This window comes from Accipiter gentilis, chromosome 2 (assembly GCF_929443795.1).
Source record: "Accipiter gentilis chromosome 2, bAccGen1.1, whole genome shotgun sequence".
In the NCBI taxonomy this organism is placed as follows: domain Eukaryota; kingdom Metazoa; phylum Chordata; class Aves; order Accipitriformes; family Accipitridae; genus Astur; species Astur gentilis.
Genome location: NC_064881.1, coordinates 30,246,076 through 30,264,554, shown reverse-complemented (window position 1 = coordinate 30,264,554; position 18,479 = coordinate 30,246,076). Strand labels below are relative to the sequence as shown.

The following is an 18,479-nucleotide window of genomic DNA, read 5'->3' as shown; positions in this document are numbered from 1 at the left end:
AGCTAGCATAAAGATTTTCAAGTGGAGCCTAAGAATAAGCTTTATTGTTCTGTAAGTAATTTGTAGAATAGGCAATGTCTGAAAATTCTAGATACCGAATCCTTTTTCTACATGTAACAGAGACCGTTTTCAACCTGCTAAGAAGTAACTGCAACTTAGAAATGTAACATTTGCATAGCCAAAAAAGCCAGCTGCATAATAAAGCTCCAGATCAGTAACTTCACAAAATCCTGCACTGACAATTTGTGTTTTCACTTCTGTAGAACACTTTTCTAGTTACTTAGAATGCCTAATAACAAAAGCCTTTTACCTTGTGGAATAGATGACTCCCCCTTTGCAGGTTTGGAGCTGCTAACTTGCGCATTCAGAAGCGTATCACCTGATTAAGAAGTAAGAGGAAACAGAGCTAGAGTATTTTTTTTCAAATAGCAACACCTTTAAAAATCTAAAAGAGTATCCATCACTGATACTTTAAGAAAAAACCCCAACATCAATACCTCAAAGTAAACCAAGACATTTCCAGAAAACAGGAATAAAATTAAAATGCTTTATTTTTTATTATTTGTGTTTATTTTGCAAACAGAATGAACTAAAACTGAGTCAGGGCCTATAAACCAAGTAACTGCAGATTTCAAAGAACTCTAGCTAGCTTCCCCAAGAACAGAGAGGAGAAATCTAAAACAAAGGCTGTCATTTTCAAGCAAAGGGCAGATCTAAGTATTTCAGAAATATATAGCTATTTCTAACTTCTACCTTACCATGAAAACACTAGATACAGCTCAATTCTTTTCAGATTAGTTTGGTGCAAGGTGATATCATACAATGCAAAGAACATACAATAAAGGACTCTGGCTACAGAGGTTACAGTAGTTATGGCTAGCCCCAGAGTATACAGTTGGAATTACCATTTCTTTAAGCTGTTTGTATGTAAATGGACAGAAAAAAAGAAAACAGGAAACAACTGATGTAGTCCTCAAGGACAAGAATCATGCACTCTGTCAAGATGAAAACAAGTGTCAATAAACACACTAGGTAAGGCATGCAAATTTCAGTAAGTCTTTACTATGTACCAGACAGTTGCTAAGCTCAGTCTTTTTGTCACTTTGCTAGAACATCAAATTTAATGTAATTAAAGCACCAAATGTATCAGCAGGTTAAAAGTATGTCAGGAAACTAAAGTGTTTGTGTCTTCAGATTTTTTTAGCTTCTTAAACCATTTCTCAGTTGCAGCCAAATACGAATTCCTGTGCCTACACACAGTTTAAACCAGCCCATGCAACTTTTTTCTGAAACAGTAGCAGCCATAGAAGCTAAAGTCTACATTTGCTTATTGAATCCTTAGCTATAATAATTGATTACTAATTTCAGCCAGATGTGCCCCACCATTATGAACAGCTTTTGTACAGGTACTACTAAGTCTATGTTAAAATGTCTACATGTTACGCAGTGAATGATCTGTAAAGAGAACTCAGGCATAACCTCCCTACAAGGAAGCGTTCAAAAAGTTAAGGAGTTGGTGCTGCTTGCAGCAATGCTGAGGGTGCCTTTGAATTTTCCAGAAACACAAGTGGCAGAATCAGCAGAGCACAAGTGAAGGAATGGGGACATATGCTTATGCAGCTGTACAGCTACTGACAGAGGACCAGTGTGGATGCCAGTGTCTCAGCCACTTACTCCAAAATGTTCTCTCCTGAGCTTCCCTGACAGTGTGGCTCAAAAAAAGGGGAGTTTTGCACAATGAAAAGTACTTTTACACAGCTTGAAATAATTTCCTCAAGAGTTACACCTCCAAATATAACTACCATACTTCCAAAACAGAGTCACTATTTAAGCATTCAAGTAAAGTTATCTTTCTAGAACACATTCACAGACCTATTGACCATCATACCTTTATTTTTTCTGAGAACAACCGGAAGTGATGATGTAGGCATCAGTTGCTCAATGGATACAGTAACTGTATTTTCCACTCCTTGGAGATTTGATTCTCCTGAGCCACCATCGGTCAGCACCTTGTCTCGCTTACGCTGCTGTCGCTTCTCTCTGTTGCTGATTTTTGTTTCCCAGGTTCCTAAAACATCCCCCAAATGAAAACATCACTAAATAAATCAGAGAGCAAAAAGGGAAGAGTTTTAGCTTGTTTCCTATCAAGCTGAAGTCTGAATACAGGTTCAGCTTAAAAATGACAGACATGGCAGTCAACTTCAACACTAGTTTGAAAACATGGACAACTGGCCAAAGGTAAGTTTTTCTGGATGCAATGCAATAATATTTTGCTTCACAGAGCAAAACAAGAAGAACACGAGAGCCCTACTATTCAGGACTTTTCTCATTTTTTGTAAGTTTAACTTAATAAAGAAAAAAAAAAAAAGGCAGGTGAAGTTATTAAATACTGTTGTTTCAGATTTCCAGACACAATATGCAACTATGGAGTTACGACAAAATGAGTTCCTTGTATTCCTTTATGAAGCACAAACAAGTAAATCTTAAACAGCATTTAAGCAAAAATATGTCTAATTGCATTTTTTGTGTGTGTTTGTGTTCAGTACCTTCATCAACTTCCTTTCCATCTAGACGTGACATATCCTGAACCGTTTTAGCATCTCCTTTTGACTTCTTTTTTTTCTTTGACTAGAATAAAAATAAAACATTATCTTAATAATTACTTAGTGATCACTTGTCATAGTGATTTAGAATCCCACCCCTCCCCCTGAAATACAGGAGTAAATCTGAAACAGATTTTCCTGAGCAACCTTCACTAGGGACAGTCTCTTGAAAGAAGTACTAAACACTACTAATGGCTAAATATAGGTTAAGACTACTGAAGTAACATGAAAGTCTTACGCAGTACACAAATGGCAGGTGGGGGGAATGACTACTTACGCTACAGAGCACAAAGCGTGCTGGAAGAAGCTATGCTGATGGCATCACAGTCACAGAGGAGTAATGAACTGTTTGGCAAGCAGATCCCACTCTGGCAAAATTTGTTTTGTACAGAAGCAAGTATAAAGTTATACAGGGAGAAATAAATAATGCCAGTGACTCCTTCAAAAAAAGGTGGGTAAGAGAATTCCACCTTGGAAAATTACTTCAAAACAGGAACTGTAATTAGAGCCCATTTAACAGATGTGCAGGGTTCTTTCCCAATATTTCACCACTTATGGCTTCTTGGCTATACAACCAGAGATAAACAAAGAACAGAGATGACTACTTCTGCAAGCAGTTTTAGTGCAACATGTAGCAACATGAAGAGTTAAAAAGATAATATTGAGAAAAAAAGATGCAAAATGACCCAAGATATTGGGTGAGAGTATATTGCAGAAAGCTTTGGAGTTTAATCTTTTGATAAGCTAAAGTGATGGCAAATTCACTTAACTACCTTCTTAGAAAGAAAATACAGTACTGAGAAGCTTTTCAACCTAGTGAAGAAAGGTGTGAAAACTACCAGGCAACCTGAATGAAAAAAAACCCCAGACTTTTTAAAGAAAGATGGTTAGCTACTCAAATGTTATAAGGGGAACTAATCATTGATTTACTGTCTCTGGAACATTCGAATAAGAATATGCTAAGAATGCTGGATATCTTTCTGGAATACATGCTTCTGCCAGAGTAAGACTAGTATTTGTCAGCTTTATACCCGAGTTCAAACTATATGATTTTCTAGTCTTAGATGTCCAAGAAGAGTATAACAATCTCTCTAGAATTCAGAATTGGTAAGAGCTAAATTATCACCTCAGCTGCAGCAGATATCCTATGGGCCCACAATGGCATGCAGTCCACATGCCTTTGAGTTAGCATGCCCCTAAAGTGTCACATAGCTTCAATATAGGTACTGAAAGCAGTATAGCTTGTTAACACAGCACCAGAGATAATAAAAATTTCACTGCTTATATGAAATGCTGTGCCAACACACCTGTAACACTTAGGGAACTGACTTGAACAGTTAACTCATTGTTTACTGCACTAGGGAACCCACAATACAGCTGCACCCAAACTGAATTATCTCACTTATTTGCTCAGTAGACTACCTTTACCCATGTACCAGCTATCTAACTTCTGAAAAGTCTCAAAAAGAGAAGGGCCTGTTTCAAAAGCAATCCGAGAAGAATTTGTTCTAAGAACATGAACAAGACAAATAATTTGCCAGAGCACCTTCTAAGGAGAGAATTAAAAAGGAAACAGTTACGAATTGCTTTTTGGAGCTCAAGCAGAGGAAAGATTAGTAAGTTTGTATCTATGTCTCCCATTTTCAGCTACACTGAGAATGGAAGTTGAGGTCTTCGAACCTCCCACCCACAAATCCATAACTACCCAACTGTCCTCTGCCACTAAGAGAACACCTGAAATGACTTCAGACGTCTTCCAGACAGCAGTTTAAGATGACTGCACCTCCAAGTTCTAACTCCAGTTTCTTAAATAACTAGCTGCTACAGAGGTATTGACATCAGATTTTTCATTTCTCATGAAAACAAAGTTCAACAGTTCTAAAAATTAATTTCTTACTAACAAACACTGTTTTTAAAAAAATCAATAATTCAAATCTTGAAAATATACTTTCCTAACCTGAGTTACTAGAACCTGATCTGAGAAACCACAACCATAATTAGTTATCCAATTTACTCACCACCTGCTAAACTTAGTGCTGTAGCAGTCACTATCTCAGTAACAAACTGACTGAAACAGCAAGAGACATTAAAGGTTACTGAGCAAGCTAACCGGTCATTTTGCAGAAGCCTATTCATTCAAAGTGTCACCTTCTGCCAATGTTGGCTCTGCCACCAGCCAAAGAGCAGATGAGGAACTCTGCAGGCCTGCCAAAATTTTTTAAGTCTTTAAGATGCACTGTCACCCATGCAAGAACAATAGAAAAATAAACCTTTCTTCCTCATCCCTAATGGTCTGTTTATTTCTAGTATTCAAGACAAGGCAGTTATGTGTTTGCAAACAGAATGGGCAATGAAGTTTTAACATCCTGCACTCTCATCCACAGAGTCACTTCTTAGATACAGTATCTTACGCTAAAAACTAAAAAAAAAAACCCCCAAAAAAAAAAAATCCCCTGTACTGTGCAAGTCACTAAAATGGAAAAAAAAAGGAAGAAACTATTCGAAGTGTCATGAGAATCATAAACCCTATGAACAGCCACAATCCAGGCATTACCCAAAGCTTCCCCTCCCCCAAAGAAGAACAAGAGGATACAACTTAAATGACTATCCTGAAAAAATATGCATAAAATTCACAACCTTGAAGCAGCTAAGAAGTACAGAACCACAAAGGGAGTACGATTTTCACTGAAAGCATATATTCAAGTGCACAAAAAAAATCATACCCTTCAGGTCATAGATTCTATATATTCATATATCTACACACATGCACATACTACTTAAACCCCACGCATTGACTTTTACCACCTATCCCAAGCTATAGAAAGACAGAATAGGCAGGACCCCTTACAATCTTCTTAGCAGGTTTATAATGTTACAAATGTTACAGATACCCTGAGAGGCTTAATCAAATAACTAGATGCCTGTAAAGTTACCTGTAGTTTAAAGAACTTTCTTGGGTATGTTTTTAATTGAAGGGTACCAATCAACTCCTGAGGCAATCACGCTTTGCCCAGGGCTCCCCAAAGTGACATGAAAACTTAATTAGCTGAATAAGCATCCATATCCATACAGTGGTACTGATTTCCTGGAGCTCCAGCTTTAACTTAACACTTTAAAATTCAGATCACTATGTTTGCAATTTTAAGGTAAAGCTCGAGTTTAGCATTTAAACACCTTACCTACTTGAAAACCTGCTTGAGATAAAGTGAAAGTTGAGAAGAAAATTATAGTTATTCCTTCAGGATCAAATTTTATTATGTTCTTGAAAAAAAACAAACCCACAAAGTCAATCTGATATGTGACACATGGAGAAGAGAAAGAAGTGCACAGCATGAAATTTTAAGGCAAACCCATTTCACAGAAAAGTCTTTCTATTTGCCAATGCTAAAAATGTTTAGTGCCCTCTAGCCAACTAACAGGACTTAGTCTTTCAGCCAACATACTAACTGCAAAAGAAGTTATTACAGGATAGTCAAGTAAGTTAATTAAAGCTTGAACAAGCTAAACAAACTTCAATAATCAGCTACTGGTTTCTCACTGTTTACACATTATCATTTATTTTTCCAATACTCCTTAGTATAGTTAGAACAAATGCATTTTGTTGAAGAAAATAAATCAGAAATCCATGACAGCAGGAGAATTTCATGTACAATGTTAGCAAAAGAACCAAGCCAAAAATTATCGTCAAAGGCCTATCATAAATATATCCATGTTGCCTACAAATGATAGCATTTATGATAAGGCTAGAAGATGTTAGTCCTCACAGTGCAAAAAATAACATTGCCATTAGTATGGCTTTTAGATAAAGCTACAGACCAAGCTTTAAAAAGATGTTTTTAATGTAGCTGTTCAATTTGCACAACAAAAAGCTCACACCAGACTTCAAAGCCCATATTTGTGATCAGAAATTAAGAACTGTAATCACTAATGGATACATCTGACAACAGAAATAATCAGGCACATGGTCATAATCCTTTGAATAGTACTCCCCCAATTGTTAGACCATTTACAAGCCACTTAGCAATACTATCATGTTGCATCTCCACAGAAGCCAGCAAAGATGAAATGCAAACTTAATTTCTGCAGGCTTAACATTTTCACATCGTGAACAGAGATATCAGTGCTTAGGGGGAGAGGGTGGGGGGCAGAAGGGGGGTTTGCTTAACGCAAGCATTCTGTGATAAGGCATGATCTCAGAAGTTAAGAAAATACTACTTTAGCTCTTTCCAACACCAAATTAGGTTAGTACTCTTCAGAGTAAGAAATATGCCTCTTCACTCATGTAAGTAACAGGATTTAAAATCACAGAGTTATTAGAAAATGAAATAACATGCAATAAACTTTGACATTGTCATTTCATATCCATAACTGACCTTTTCATTCTTCTTTTCTGTGTCCACAGGCTGCTTTATATTTTCTTTACGCACAGTTTGTATTACTTCATCCTCAGATACATCAAGGAAAGACCGTCCATTAGGCTGTGTAAACAATAAATGTGAATAATAAAAAATTTGGAGAAAGCAGATGAAGCAAAGTTCAAATTACAGTATCAACTGAAATGCAACTATTTGTTGACTAAAAAATGCTCGCAAGATTATTAAGTAAAGCAGACAGAATTGTGGATTGGTGCTCAAAATACCCACTGCAATTCTCTATTTACCAAACATAGAAACGAGAAAGGAAAGAAACCAGGTCTCCTCATTTCACCTCAGTCCTATCAACACAGGAACTGCTTATCAAAAGGTAAATTTCTCAAAGTTACCAGCTTTCAGAACAGCTACAGCGACTGATTCAGAACATACAGTTGTATGTGCCATAAATTATCTAATTAAAAGAACCCATTTACCACTTTGTAGCAGTTCAGCAATGGGCTGAATTTTTAAAATTATTTCTACCTTGACCAAATTTCTGCAATATCTACCTATGCATATCCCTCACAGCTCATTTCCTTCACAAGTTAAAATTCATAGTAGAACAGAAATTAGAAGTCAAACACGAAGCATGACTAAGCATGACATCCCATTGTTCTTTTCAGACAGACTTGATTATAGGCGTTATGTTAGTCTACTATTTTCTCCTCACATAATACAGGAAAGAAAATTAGTATGTGTTATTTAACATATAAAGTTAAAACTCTGGACAGTCATTAAATTAGTCTTTATCATCACCTTTGACAGCAAAGACATACACCTTAGCCTACATATTCCCTATGCAAAAATGTAGTAATTTTTAAGTCATGTTCATTATTAACAAAAAACTCTGACTGAAGTTACTGCACTTGACAGCAGAAAAGATGAAAATAAACAAAGTGTTATACTATCGTCAGCCATTAATTTCACTCAGTGAAAAACAATTGTCAAATTTCATACTGATTCACATTCATAATGACTCAGATAAATTAAAGACTGAAAATTAAAGAAGACATTAAGCATGAATAACTACTTCATAGGTGCTTTAATTTCCACAATTTCTTTTTAAATAAAGTTCAAACTATATTATCTTTAGTTATTTTTGTTATTAAAAAAACAAAAGATGTTTTACCTCTGCATCACAGGAACCTGATTGCTTTAAAGTAAAACAAAGGCCGTATTATAACTTAGTGTGACCTCTTCCTTCAAATATCAGGTCTGATCCTCAATTTAACTGGTACAGGTATTTAAGTCTTGCCATGTTATATTACACTTACAAATCACCCTTGACATAATTTCACCAGTGCATAACATAGTATTGCTTACTGTAGTTAGCCAGCATGCCAACTTCTTATTTTGTAACTATTAATAGAAACTGAAAGATCAGGTCACGTCTTCTCCTACAACAACCAGCTTTAAACGAGACTTTTCATATCCAAGATGCTGTACACTTCCCTCAGCATTCTGAAAAAGAAGTATATTTTACAGATCTGTGTCTCAACACTCTCTCTAAACATTCCTCTCAACAAAGCTCACAGGGATACCAAAGACCTGATAATCTTGAAAATAACCTGTTGCCAAAAATCAGTCCTTGAACTCCTCTATTTTCTCCAGATACTGCACAGCCATGTTATTAGTGGTGTGAGGTCTTTCAATCCATGTTAGTACCCGTGATGTTTAAGATCTTAAGTTGGAGAAAGAATCACTATTTCTAAGTTATTTAGCAGCCGAGTTAGATAACAGGTTTGCTGCATCTAGTATTGGATGTGTGTCAAAAATGTTTATAGCCAACTAACTTTTTTAATTCTGAACTTCGTTTTGCGTCTTTGCTATTACATATATACCTGAAACTGAAACCCACTTTCTTAATCCCTCTCAAAAATTCAATACATAAAAGTTTTAATCTTTAATTTAAAAAAACACCAGCTGTTTCTCTGAAGTAATAAACTAATTCATATCCACTAAGAACCCTCTAGAAAAATTAATCCACATGACTTTAAAATGCTCTCTGATCATCTGATCATGTAAACAACAACCATTAGAAATATGTTCAAAAACTTGTACTTTGATACATTTCTCCCTGAATATATCCCTCAATTGTAATAGTCTCCTTTTCAGTGGAAGCTTTCCACATTTATTTTCTGCCCACAGATGAATCATAGAATTTTAACCAAAATTCATGTGACCATTTTGGGGTATACCAAAGATAGTAACAGAAGCGGGAAAGAAAAAAGCTTTTCTATAGTATTCAGAAATTTTTTTTTTAAAAGACAACTATAGCCAAAACCCCTAAGTTTAAAACTTTATGGTAATATATTAAACATCCACTGACAATATTAATTCATTCAAACTGTGCAATTTATTATTTGCCATCTTTTTTTCCTCATCCTAAAAGCTACAGGGAAGATGCAACAAGGCAGATATAGTACTGTCAATAACACTACTGATTTCTGAATGCATTTCTTGCTTGCTGACCTTGAAATCCCAATATTTAAAGAAACCTTTTTCCACACACATTCATTTGAGGGCGTTAAGATAATCCAAAATTAGAATAAAGGTTTTGCTGAGGCTGTTAAAATAAAAAAAAATATTGTTCTTCAAATATGGTCCAGCGCAATGGATAACTCAGTTTCACACTTCAAATCACAGTAATGAAATTGCTATCATTTGAGTTTTACAAGGCTGTATTAGCCAAAGCCCTTAGCTCCACATTATAAAGATATGCCTACTTAGAATATCTTTGGCCAATGTTTACCAATATTCTTTTTTAAGACAGGTTATAGAAAATAAACTAAGCCATTTTCTCTTTGAGCACTGGCAAATTCTACAGCCCTATTTCTCTTGCAATTTGACAATTAACATATACACAAAACCAACATGTGAGTATGTACTGGTTTCGGCTGGGATAGAGTTAATTTTCTTTCTAATAGCCAGTATAGTGTTATGTCTTGGATTCAGTATGAGAAGAACATTGATAACACACTGACGTTTTCAGTTGTTGCTAAGTAGTGTTTATACCAAGTCAAGGATTTTTCAGCTTCTCATGGCCTGCCAACAAGAAGGCTGGAGGGGCACAAGAAGTTGGGAGGGGACGCAGCCAGGGCAGCTGGCCCAAACTGGCCAAAGGGGTATTCCATACCATGTGATGTCATGCCTAGTATATAAACTGGGGGGAGTTGGCCTGGGCAGCGATCACTGCTCAGGAACTAACTGGGCATCGGTTGGCGAGTTGTAAGCTACTGCATTGTGCATCACTTGTTTTGTATATTCCAATTCTTTTATTATTATTGTCATTTTATTATTGTTGCTACTATTATTATCTTCCTTTCTGTCCTATTAAAGTGTTCTCAATCCACAAGTTTTATTCCCCCGCCCCCCTCCCCTCCCAGTTCTCTCCCCCATTCCACTGGGTGGGGGGGAAGTGAGCAGCCACGTGGTGCTTAATTGCTGGCTGGGTTTAAACCATGCCAGAGTATCAGTTGAAAGTATGAAAAAATCTTTATGCAGTCTACTTCTAAGTGCAATAAGTCATAGCCTGAAAAGTTCTTTCAAGCAGACTAAGTAGGAACTTTGACAGATCAATGCAAATGCTTTTACTAAAATGTGTAGCATTTACTGTCCAGGTGTACTACAAATAATAGGAAGTACATAGTCAATTTGGTATTTTCTGTATCCACAAATAGATGGTATGAATTGCTTTCTAAAGCTGTAGCAGAGCACAGAAGACTGTTACTCAAGTTTCTATGGTGTTTTGCCAATTGTACAGAAACCACGTAAGAACAGTTTCACCTTTTTTCTGCTGAAAGTTTAAAAAGTAGAAGAGAGAGGCACAGCAATTACTCAGAAGGGAAAGGAATTAAAAGTAAAGATCAAGAGATTCTTAACCAGGGCCAAAGAACTCTGTGACAGGAGACAAAGAGCTTTCCCCCTGCCAGGAACTAAAAAAAAAAAAAAAAAAAGGAAAAGGGCTTCAGGTTTACTGCATAGAATCTAAAGGAAAGATACCATGATACTACCTTGCTCCAAGCAGCTGAGAAAGACAGAACTGGCTCTGTAAACCATAGTGTTAATGAATGCTATACCATTTCAGCTTCACTTTTTTTCTCAGCCTGCCCAAAGCTAGTAAATAAAGAGAATCTCATAGTTGCTAGCATATCCAGTAAACACAGTGCTATTCAACTAAATTTATTTTACTAAAAATATCAGGTAAGTTGTACCCTACCTATACAGGAACTGAATAAAGCTACGTGCAAGAGACAAAGCAATCATACTCTTCCTCAGAAAGGGTACAGTGAAGAACACATCTGATCTTGACTGATGAGAGTTATGCATCACCTGCCATACGATGAGTTCAGTAATCCTGTATTAAAGTAACCCTACAGCTTTTAATTAGACATCTGTAGCATGCTCTTTAATGCCACAGACCAGTTGCTCTAAGCCTTCTGAAATGCCCACAATGAAAATCTAGACCCTGGCATAGCAAGCCCTGTAGTAAATCTACTGATAATAGGCTTACTTTTTTCCATTCACAGACATCGGTATTAGCATCACAGCATACAAAAACATAAGACAAAAACGACCAGGCAGCAATCAGTAAGAATTTTTGTTGCATCTTTAAATTTCCAATGTTATTTTGAGAATTCTTCATGTGACAGTTGGAAAATACTGGGACACGCTAATACAGGTTTCTACGAACTTATTTTGGAAAAAGAGCACGAGGCAGGCCTCTTAAACTTTGCCACTGGTATGAACTTATTTGCACTACAGTTAATGATTCAGTTTGTGCATTTTCTTTTTGGAAAAGGTGGGGTGGGTTGTTTTTTTTTCACCTCTGCATGGAAATAATGAATACAAAGTACTAGAAAAATAACTTTAAAAACCTTAACAATACAGAATGACAGCCTGACAGCTGAAAAACTGGTTTTACTTTTTTGATTATGAAAATATTTGCTCTTACATAGCCTTAACTTTCATTATTTTGCGCCCAAGTAAACCAAGCTTGAAACATGGCAAGTATTTATATTCACCAAATACGTCAGTTGGTTAAGTTTTATACACAATTAATACAAAGCTTGCTTTTATGAAGCCCTGCACTACAGGGCATTGTGAAGTTAACAGCATATTTACCTCTTCAGTCTATCTTCTGTTGAGGCATTTTTTAATGTCTTCAATGATGACTTGCAAGAGTTCATGCTTTGTTTTTATACTGGAGTTTAAAGAAAATAAACCAAGCAAAATCTAAATTATTTCCAGGATTAGCTTTTGTTTTTAAGAAGGCATAACAGGTCTACTAAATCTTGAAGGATTTGCTTTCAAGATGGAAAGAAGAATTGCATCTTTAATATGCCTCCTCCAAAATGGAGACCTAGCTATACTGGAAAGATTCTGAATCACAATGCTTCCTCTTCTCCGTGCTCAGTGTTCAGTCTCTTGCAACTTCCAGAATCAACTTCCGTAGTCCACTGCTCAAAGACAGGTTGGTGGCATATGCAGACTTTTTTTTTGTTTTCTTTTAAGATATTCTAGCCTTAACGTCTCATTAAAAAAACCCCAAACTTCTCAAGTCTAAATACTGCCACAGACTCAAATGAAGGTACAAACCCATTTTCTCTCCTTTTTCTGGTCATTAGGTAAACAATTCAGGTTTTATAGAAAAAGATATAATTAAAAGACACAGTTGTAACAGGCAGGGGACATCTGCTGCACTTTCATTCCTATAATCCATTTGGACAAAAATAAGATTACAAACATACTAACAATATAAAAGCTATAGAAGCAATCCCTTCAAGCCCCAAAACTATGATAACTGGAAGCTTTAGGACAGTTGGTATTTTCTGCATTCTACTAATATTCTCATGAAGTGCACGCACACTGTCAAAGATGGAAGGTTCCCACACCACATACTGAGGATTTAAAAAAAAAAAAAAAGACAGGAATGATCTGTTTTTAAGGGGCTGCTAAGACACAGATTTCCTTATTAAAGGAGATGATCCTTACTGTAACAACTAAATTAGACATATTCCTACTGAGGCAAGCTCACCACAGGATTGATGTTAACATGTTCTGTCGAAAAGACACAGTAAAAAGCCTTACTCAAGTTTGAATCATCACAGCATTTATGGAGCTTACAGTACTGCTTCCAATAGTCTATACCTGCCAGGACTGCAACTCCTGGCTTGGAATTCCAAGCCCTACTAAGGTCTCCACTACTGGTTCCTAACCCCGCAAGCATTCGATGAATAATTAAAAATAATGCTTTCATATAATTCTTGTTTCCATTAAAAGCCTTCTAAAAAGAAAGGAGCGTTTTCCTCATCACCCAGGACTGTTAACGTGTAAATTTCGTGCGTGCGCGCTGCTCCTCCAGGTTTTCAAAGCAACCGAGTAACCCAGACGACACGAGACGGCTCCAGAGCAGACAGTCAGGACCCCCCCCCCCCCCAATCCCTTCCACAGGCAAACATCACCCGGGTGAATCGCACGGCGGCTCGGGGGGAGCTCTGCGGCCTCCAGACCCCACGGTCGGTCCCCCCATCTTCTCACCGGTGCCTACCTGAGCGGCAGGCGTTTTACCGAGCACGGGGCACGGGGGACAAGGCCCGGGGAGAGGCAGCCGCGCGCGGGGCCGCTGGCCAGACGCGACCCCCCCCCCCCCCCCATCCTCGCCGTCGCCTTCCCGCAGGGGACTCGCAGCGCCCGGCTGGGTGCCACTGCAGACCCCCCGCCCCCCGCCGCCGCCGTCCCCGTCCCGCCGCTGTCAGTGAGCCTTTCACGCCCCCCCTCCCCCGCCGCGCCGTGTCCTCACCCCTTCCCTCCCGAGCGGCGCGGCCCTCGCAGCCCCCCTCACCCGCGCCGTTTTCTCCGGCAGCTTCTTCTTGTTTCGCTTCTTCTGCTCGTCGCCTTTCAGGTGCAGCTGCCCGGTGCCCGGGCCCGCCGCCTTGCCCTGACCTCCACCGGCTGTCAGGCCCGCGCCGGCCGCCTCGTCACCCTTCTTCTCCGCCGCGCTCCGCGCTGGCTTCTTTCGGAGGCCGCCTGCGCAGGCCACGGCCAGCAGCAGCCCCAGCAGCCCCAGCCCCAGGGCGGCCGGGACCACCAGGGCGAGCCAGGTGGGCAGGCCCTGCGGGTCGAGGCCCAGCTCGAGGCCCAGCTCGGCACGCAGCAGGCCCAGGCCGCCCGACAGGACGTCCCGCACCCGGGCCGCCGCCTCCTCGGCCTGCTGGGCCGCCGCCTCCTGCCAGCTCCCCGCAGCCATCGCGGCCCCCTGCCCCGCAGAGGCCCAAACCGGGCGGGGCGGCGAGGGAGCGCTCAGGCCGAGCGCATCGCGGCCTCAGGAGAGCCGCGCTCGCCTGCCCGCGCCGGAGCCGCCGGGAGCGCGGGGAGAGGACGGGGCGCGAGCGGAACCTCGGCGGGGCGCAGCTGCCTCAGCCCCGGAGGCGCCCGGGTCTCCTCCTCTTCCTCCCCGCCCTCCGCCTCGCGCGCAACGTCACCGCCCCGCCGAGGGCCCGCCGCTGCCGCAGCGCGCCGCCGCCATCGCCGCCGCGCGCGCGGCGGAGGGTGACGCCTGAAGGGCGGGCGCGGAGCTCCCCGCCTCCCGCCCCCTCAGCGGCCGCCGGGCGCCCTCGCCGCCCTCCTCCTCCTCCTCCTCCGCTCCGCCCTGCCCTGCCCTGCCCGGCTCAGGGCGGCGCCGGCCGCGGGCAAGGCAGGGGGCGGCGCGGAGAGCAACCTCGACGTGGCAGCCAGCGAGCGGGGCAGGGGCGGGCAGCGACCGGGGCGGCGGAGGCCGGGGCCGCGGGGCTGCTCGGCGCCGCCCAGCGGTGGGGCCGGCGCCGCCCCTGCGGCCGGGGCGGGAAACCCCGCGGCGCTGCGCTTCGCTTCGCTTCGCAGGGGGTCCGGGGCCGGAGGCTGCGCCCGGGGATGGCGGCCTGAGGTGGGCGGTTGTCGGCCTACTCCCGCCGTTTCGACGGGCCGTGCTCCTTCCCCTGTGGGCACCCCCGCCCCCCGAAACGTGCCCGTGCTGTGGTACGTGCAGCGCTGCGCGGAGCGGGCCGCCCCCGGTGGCGCGGTGCTGAGGCAGCGGGTGAGGGACGGCCTCGGCCCTCGTGTCCCGGCCCCAGCAGGGCCTTCCCACACGCGCGGCGACGTGGGTGCATTTCCACGGTAACGGTCACTAATCAGCTCTGTTTTTAGTTTGCGGTTGCCCCAGAGAGGCGGCGCAGCCCCGGTGCGGGTACGTTAACTGCCGGTTTGTGGGTGCTGTTACCACCGGTGGAACTCCAGGAGCAGCCCTTGGGGCCATGGCAGGGGTCTCTGGGCTTTGCAGGTAGATGCTCCTGCCTGTCAGGCTTCGGAGGCCGGGATCAGGGCCCCGGAGCGGCCACCTCTTCTGCAGAAAAGGCATTTGAAAACGTTGCTAAAAAACCCGAACGAACCCACCACTCCCCCAAAACCCCAAACCGGTGTGCTTTTAGTTATTTCTAAATATGCTAGACAAGGTATTATAGCAATATAGAAGTTTTTTAAGAGCCATGTTTTCTAAAAACTCCCACAAACTGGCTTAATACACCCGAATTAAATAGCTTTACGAAAAATACAGCGGTGTGTATCACAGTGGGAGTTGTTTTGTCATTAGGAACTCCAAAAGTGCATTTCTCCACATACTTTAAAAATGACCCCTAAAAAATTTGACCCCAAATGCATTTCTTGATTTTATTTTTTTTTCAGAAATCCGTTCTCACAGCATCCAGAGTTCCTGCAGAATTTGAGCTGTCAGAACCTCGGAGCTGGCATTGTTGAGTGGCTTTACAGTGACTATAGCCTGCTGCAGTGGTGCGTTGCTGCAAAGTAATGTTGTGTCCCATTCTTTCCACTTGCAATTCTACTTATAAAAAATGTTTCTCTCTCACAGCCTGCTAGGAAAGTATCTGGGCTTAGTGCATTGAAATCTGCATGGGATAATTGAAATTTAATTTGTAGTAAAATAAAATTCATTTGTTTAAACAACACAGTGATAGCTTACTCTGCTTTCATATAATCATAACTTTGCTTCATTTTGTAAAGTGACTATATCTTTCACATACAAGTATTTATGTGTTTTTACTGCTGTCAAAGGTTTTTAGTGAAGTACTCCCAAATTGCTTCTAAGTCCTACTTTTTTTTTTTTTTATGATACCACCAGCCTGTCAAGTACTGCTTTTCTAATTGATTTCAGTTGGAACAAAAGATATTGCTGGAATTAGTGGTAGCAACAATCTCAGGCAGAGCATTTTACTGGTAGACATTTATATACTTTTAGAAGATTTTATTATTTTTTTTTTATTCATAGCCATAATACTTTATTTTTTTATAAGCCTTTTATGCTTTAGCACAGACCGTGCACATTTATCAGAAAATATTAACTATCATTGTGCTGGTTGTTGCACAATTCAGTCACCCTAACATCCCAAATAAATTATACTATAAGTAGTTTTTTTGTTTAAGAAGTTGCCCTATATAGATTAGAGGTGACAGAACAGTGGTCACATAGTTTTAGTTCTAAATACATTAGCTGAAAAAATACACCTAACAAATTTGAAAGCATCATTCAGCTACACTGGATGTTTTGTTTAGTTTTGTTTAAACCGAGGCTACAGAACAGTGGCTATTGTTCGTTTTAAAGGAAACGCTGCAAGAACCCGGTGAAGTTGAATTCCACAATGAAAGTGATTGACTTTAAGACCCACTGAAACTTTTTAAACGCAGCACCGTGGCACCACCGAGTGGCAGCATCGTGAATAGCCGAGCAGTCAGAGGAAACATTTGGGGGCGGGGGGGGAAAGGTGGCAGATCCTAACTTGAAAATAGCCACTTTCAGTTTGATTCGGCTGGTGAAGCAAGTTAATCTGAAACTAATAAATGTCTTTTTATTCTGAACTAATGAGATACAGCCATAAATAGGCGTATAATTTGTAGCAAATTGAAATATTTTGAGGAAAGTTTGTGTGACATTAAAAATGGCAGGAAGAAACATATCAGTCTCACAGTACTCATCAAATAAAGCAAACGTTCTATTTCATACTAATTTTGATACTGGTATAAGTCTAGTATTAATCTTCAGATGCCTTAAATAGATACCCCAAGGACTCTTTCTGGCAGTGCTGAATATAAAACATCTTAAGCTGTCCTTTCTCCGAAGGATCACAGCAGAAGGTTGAATGACACATTACAAAAGAGAAAATAATGACAAAACAAAAAAGAATGAAGACAAAGTTTAATTTTAATTTTTCTAAATGTAATCTCTCTTGTCCGTGCAAACATTCCTTGTTTTACCGCAACTGCTATTAGACAAACCCTATATAATACCTTTCCACAACCATATTTAAAACTCAGCACCTGCCGTTTGGCATGGCATGAGGAAAAAAGAGCTATTGCTTCATAGAACTCAAAATACCTGTTCCATCTGCTTTTTATGATTATCTCAAACAATATTGAAGCCATGTGTCTTGTAGGTATTCTTTAGACTAGAAGTCAGATGGATACAGCAGAAGCAAATTAAGTCTCTCAGCAGTTAAATAAGCAAAATCCCAACAAAACACATTCAAAGTTTCTCTTGTGTCAGGAAGTTGAGATCTTGACCAACAGGCAATTATACTATCTCACATAGATCATGATTCCAAATTGCCTTAAGGTGAACCCAGTTACGTAATTCATTGAAAATACTAAGGCAGATACTCATTATTTATCCTGAAGCAGGGAACAACAACAAAAGATCCCCTATCTAACAATCACCATCCTTGGCAATGTTAACAAATAGCCACGAAAGGGATGAGCAGTCTGCAGACAGAGTTTTCCTTGAGAAATTACTCATCTGGGTTGTGGCTGGGTGCCTTGGGCTAAGACTCAGCCCAGGGTGAGGACTGGGGTTAGAGTTAAGGATTGGATTAGGAGCAGGATAGTCACCATGCCTAGAGATGCACTGGGAGCTACCAAGGAGGGGGGCAAAGAGGGGTAGGACATGAAAAGAATTTTTCCATGAGACATTTTTCATCCAGGCCGTGGCTGGGCATGTTGCGGGAGGCTCAGCTGATGTCTGGGGTTAGGGTGAGTGTTAATGTTACAGATATGGTTGGGAGAGAGATGAAGCCTAGAGCTGCAGTTGGAGTGGGGCAGAAAAAGAGCGGCCAGAGTAAGGGGTAGGCTGCAAAATAAAATTCTTCCCTGAGATCTTTTTAGTCTGAGTGCTAGCTCGGGGTCTGGAGCTAAGGCTCAGCCCATCCTTTGCATTCAGACTAAGTTGAATTTTAACAGGGCAGAGCCTAGAGCTCCACTTTGAGTCAACCCGAGAAAGGGTTGCTGAAGGAATTATCTTCTGAGAACTTGATCATCATGGCTATGGCTTGGGGTTTTGGGCTAGTCTCTGTTCATATCAGTTGTTAGAGTTGGAGCTACAGTTTGGCTTAGAGACAGGGAACAGGCAGAGTTTGGATCCCCA

General features: G+C 41.0%; 1 protein-coding gene and 1 long non-coding RNA gene across 2 annotated transcripts in view; one reads left to right on the top strand and one right to left on the bottom strand.

The window, feature by feature from the left end:
* Positions 1–14,369, bottom strand: part of MTDH (metadherin) — a 37,021-nt gene extending 22,652 nt beyond the window's left edge. Inside the window, exons 1-5 of the mRNA XM_049820487.1 lie at positions 13,860–14,369; positions 6,977–7,081; positions 2,547–2,628; positions 1,889–2,068; positions 311–379 (exon numbers count right to left, since the gene is read on the bottom strand). Coding sequence (XP_049676444.1) covers positions 311–379; positions 1,889–2,068; positions 2,547–2,628; positions 6,977–7,081; positions 13,860–14,264 — 841 coding nt within the window. The 5' untranslated portion in view covers positions 14,265–14,369. The remainder of the gene's footprint in view (positions 1–310; positions 380–1,888; positions 2,069–2,546; positions 2,629–6,976; positions 7,082–13,859) is intronic.
* A 471-nt stretch (positions 14,370–14,840) lies between these two features.
* On the top strand, positions 14,841–16,012 carry LOC126047201 (uncharacterized). The gene is made up of 2 exons (XR_007508531.1): positions 14,841–15,169; positions 15,734–16,012. It is a non-coding gene; the product is annotated as an uncharacterized LOC126047201 (long non-coding RNA).
* The last annotated feature ends 2,467 nt before the right edge of the window (positions 16,013–18,479 follow it).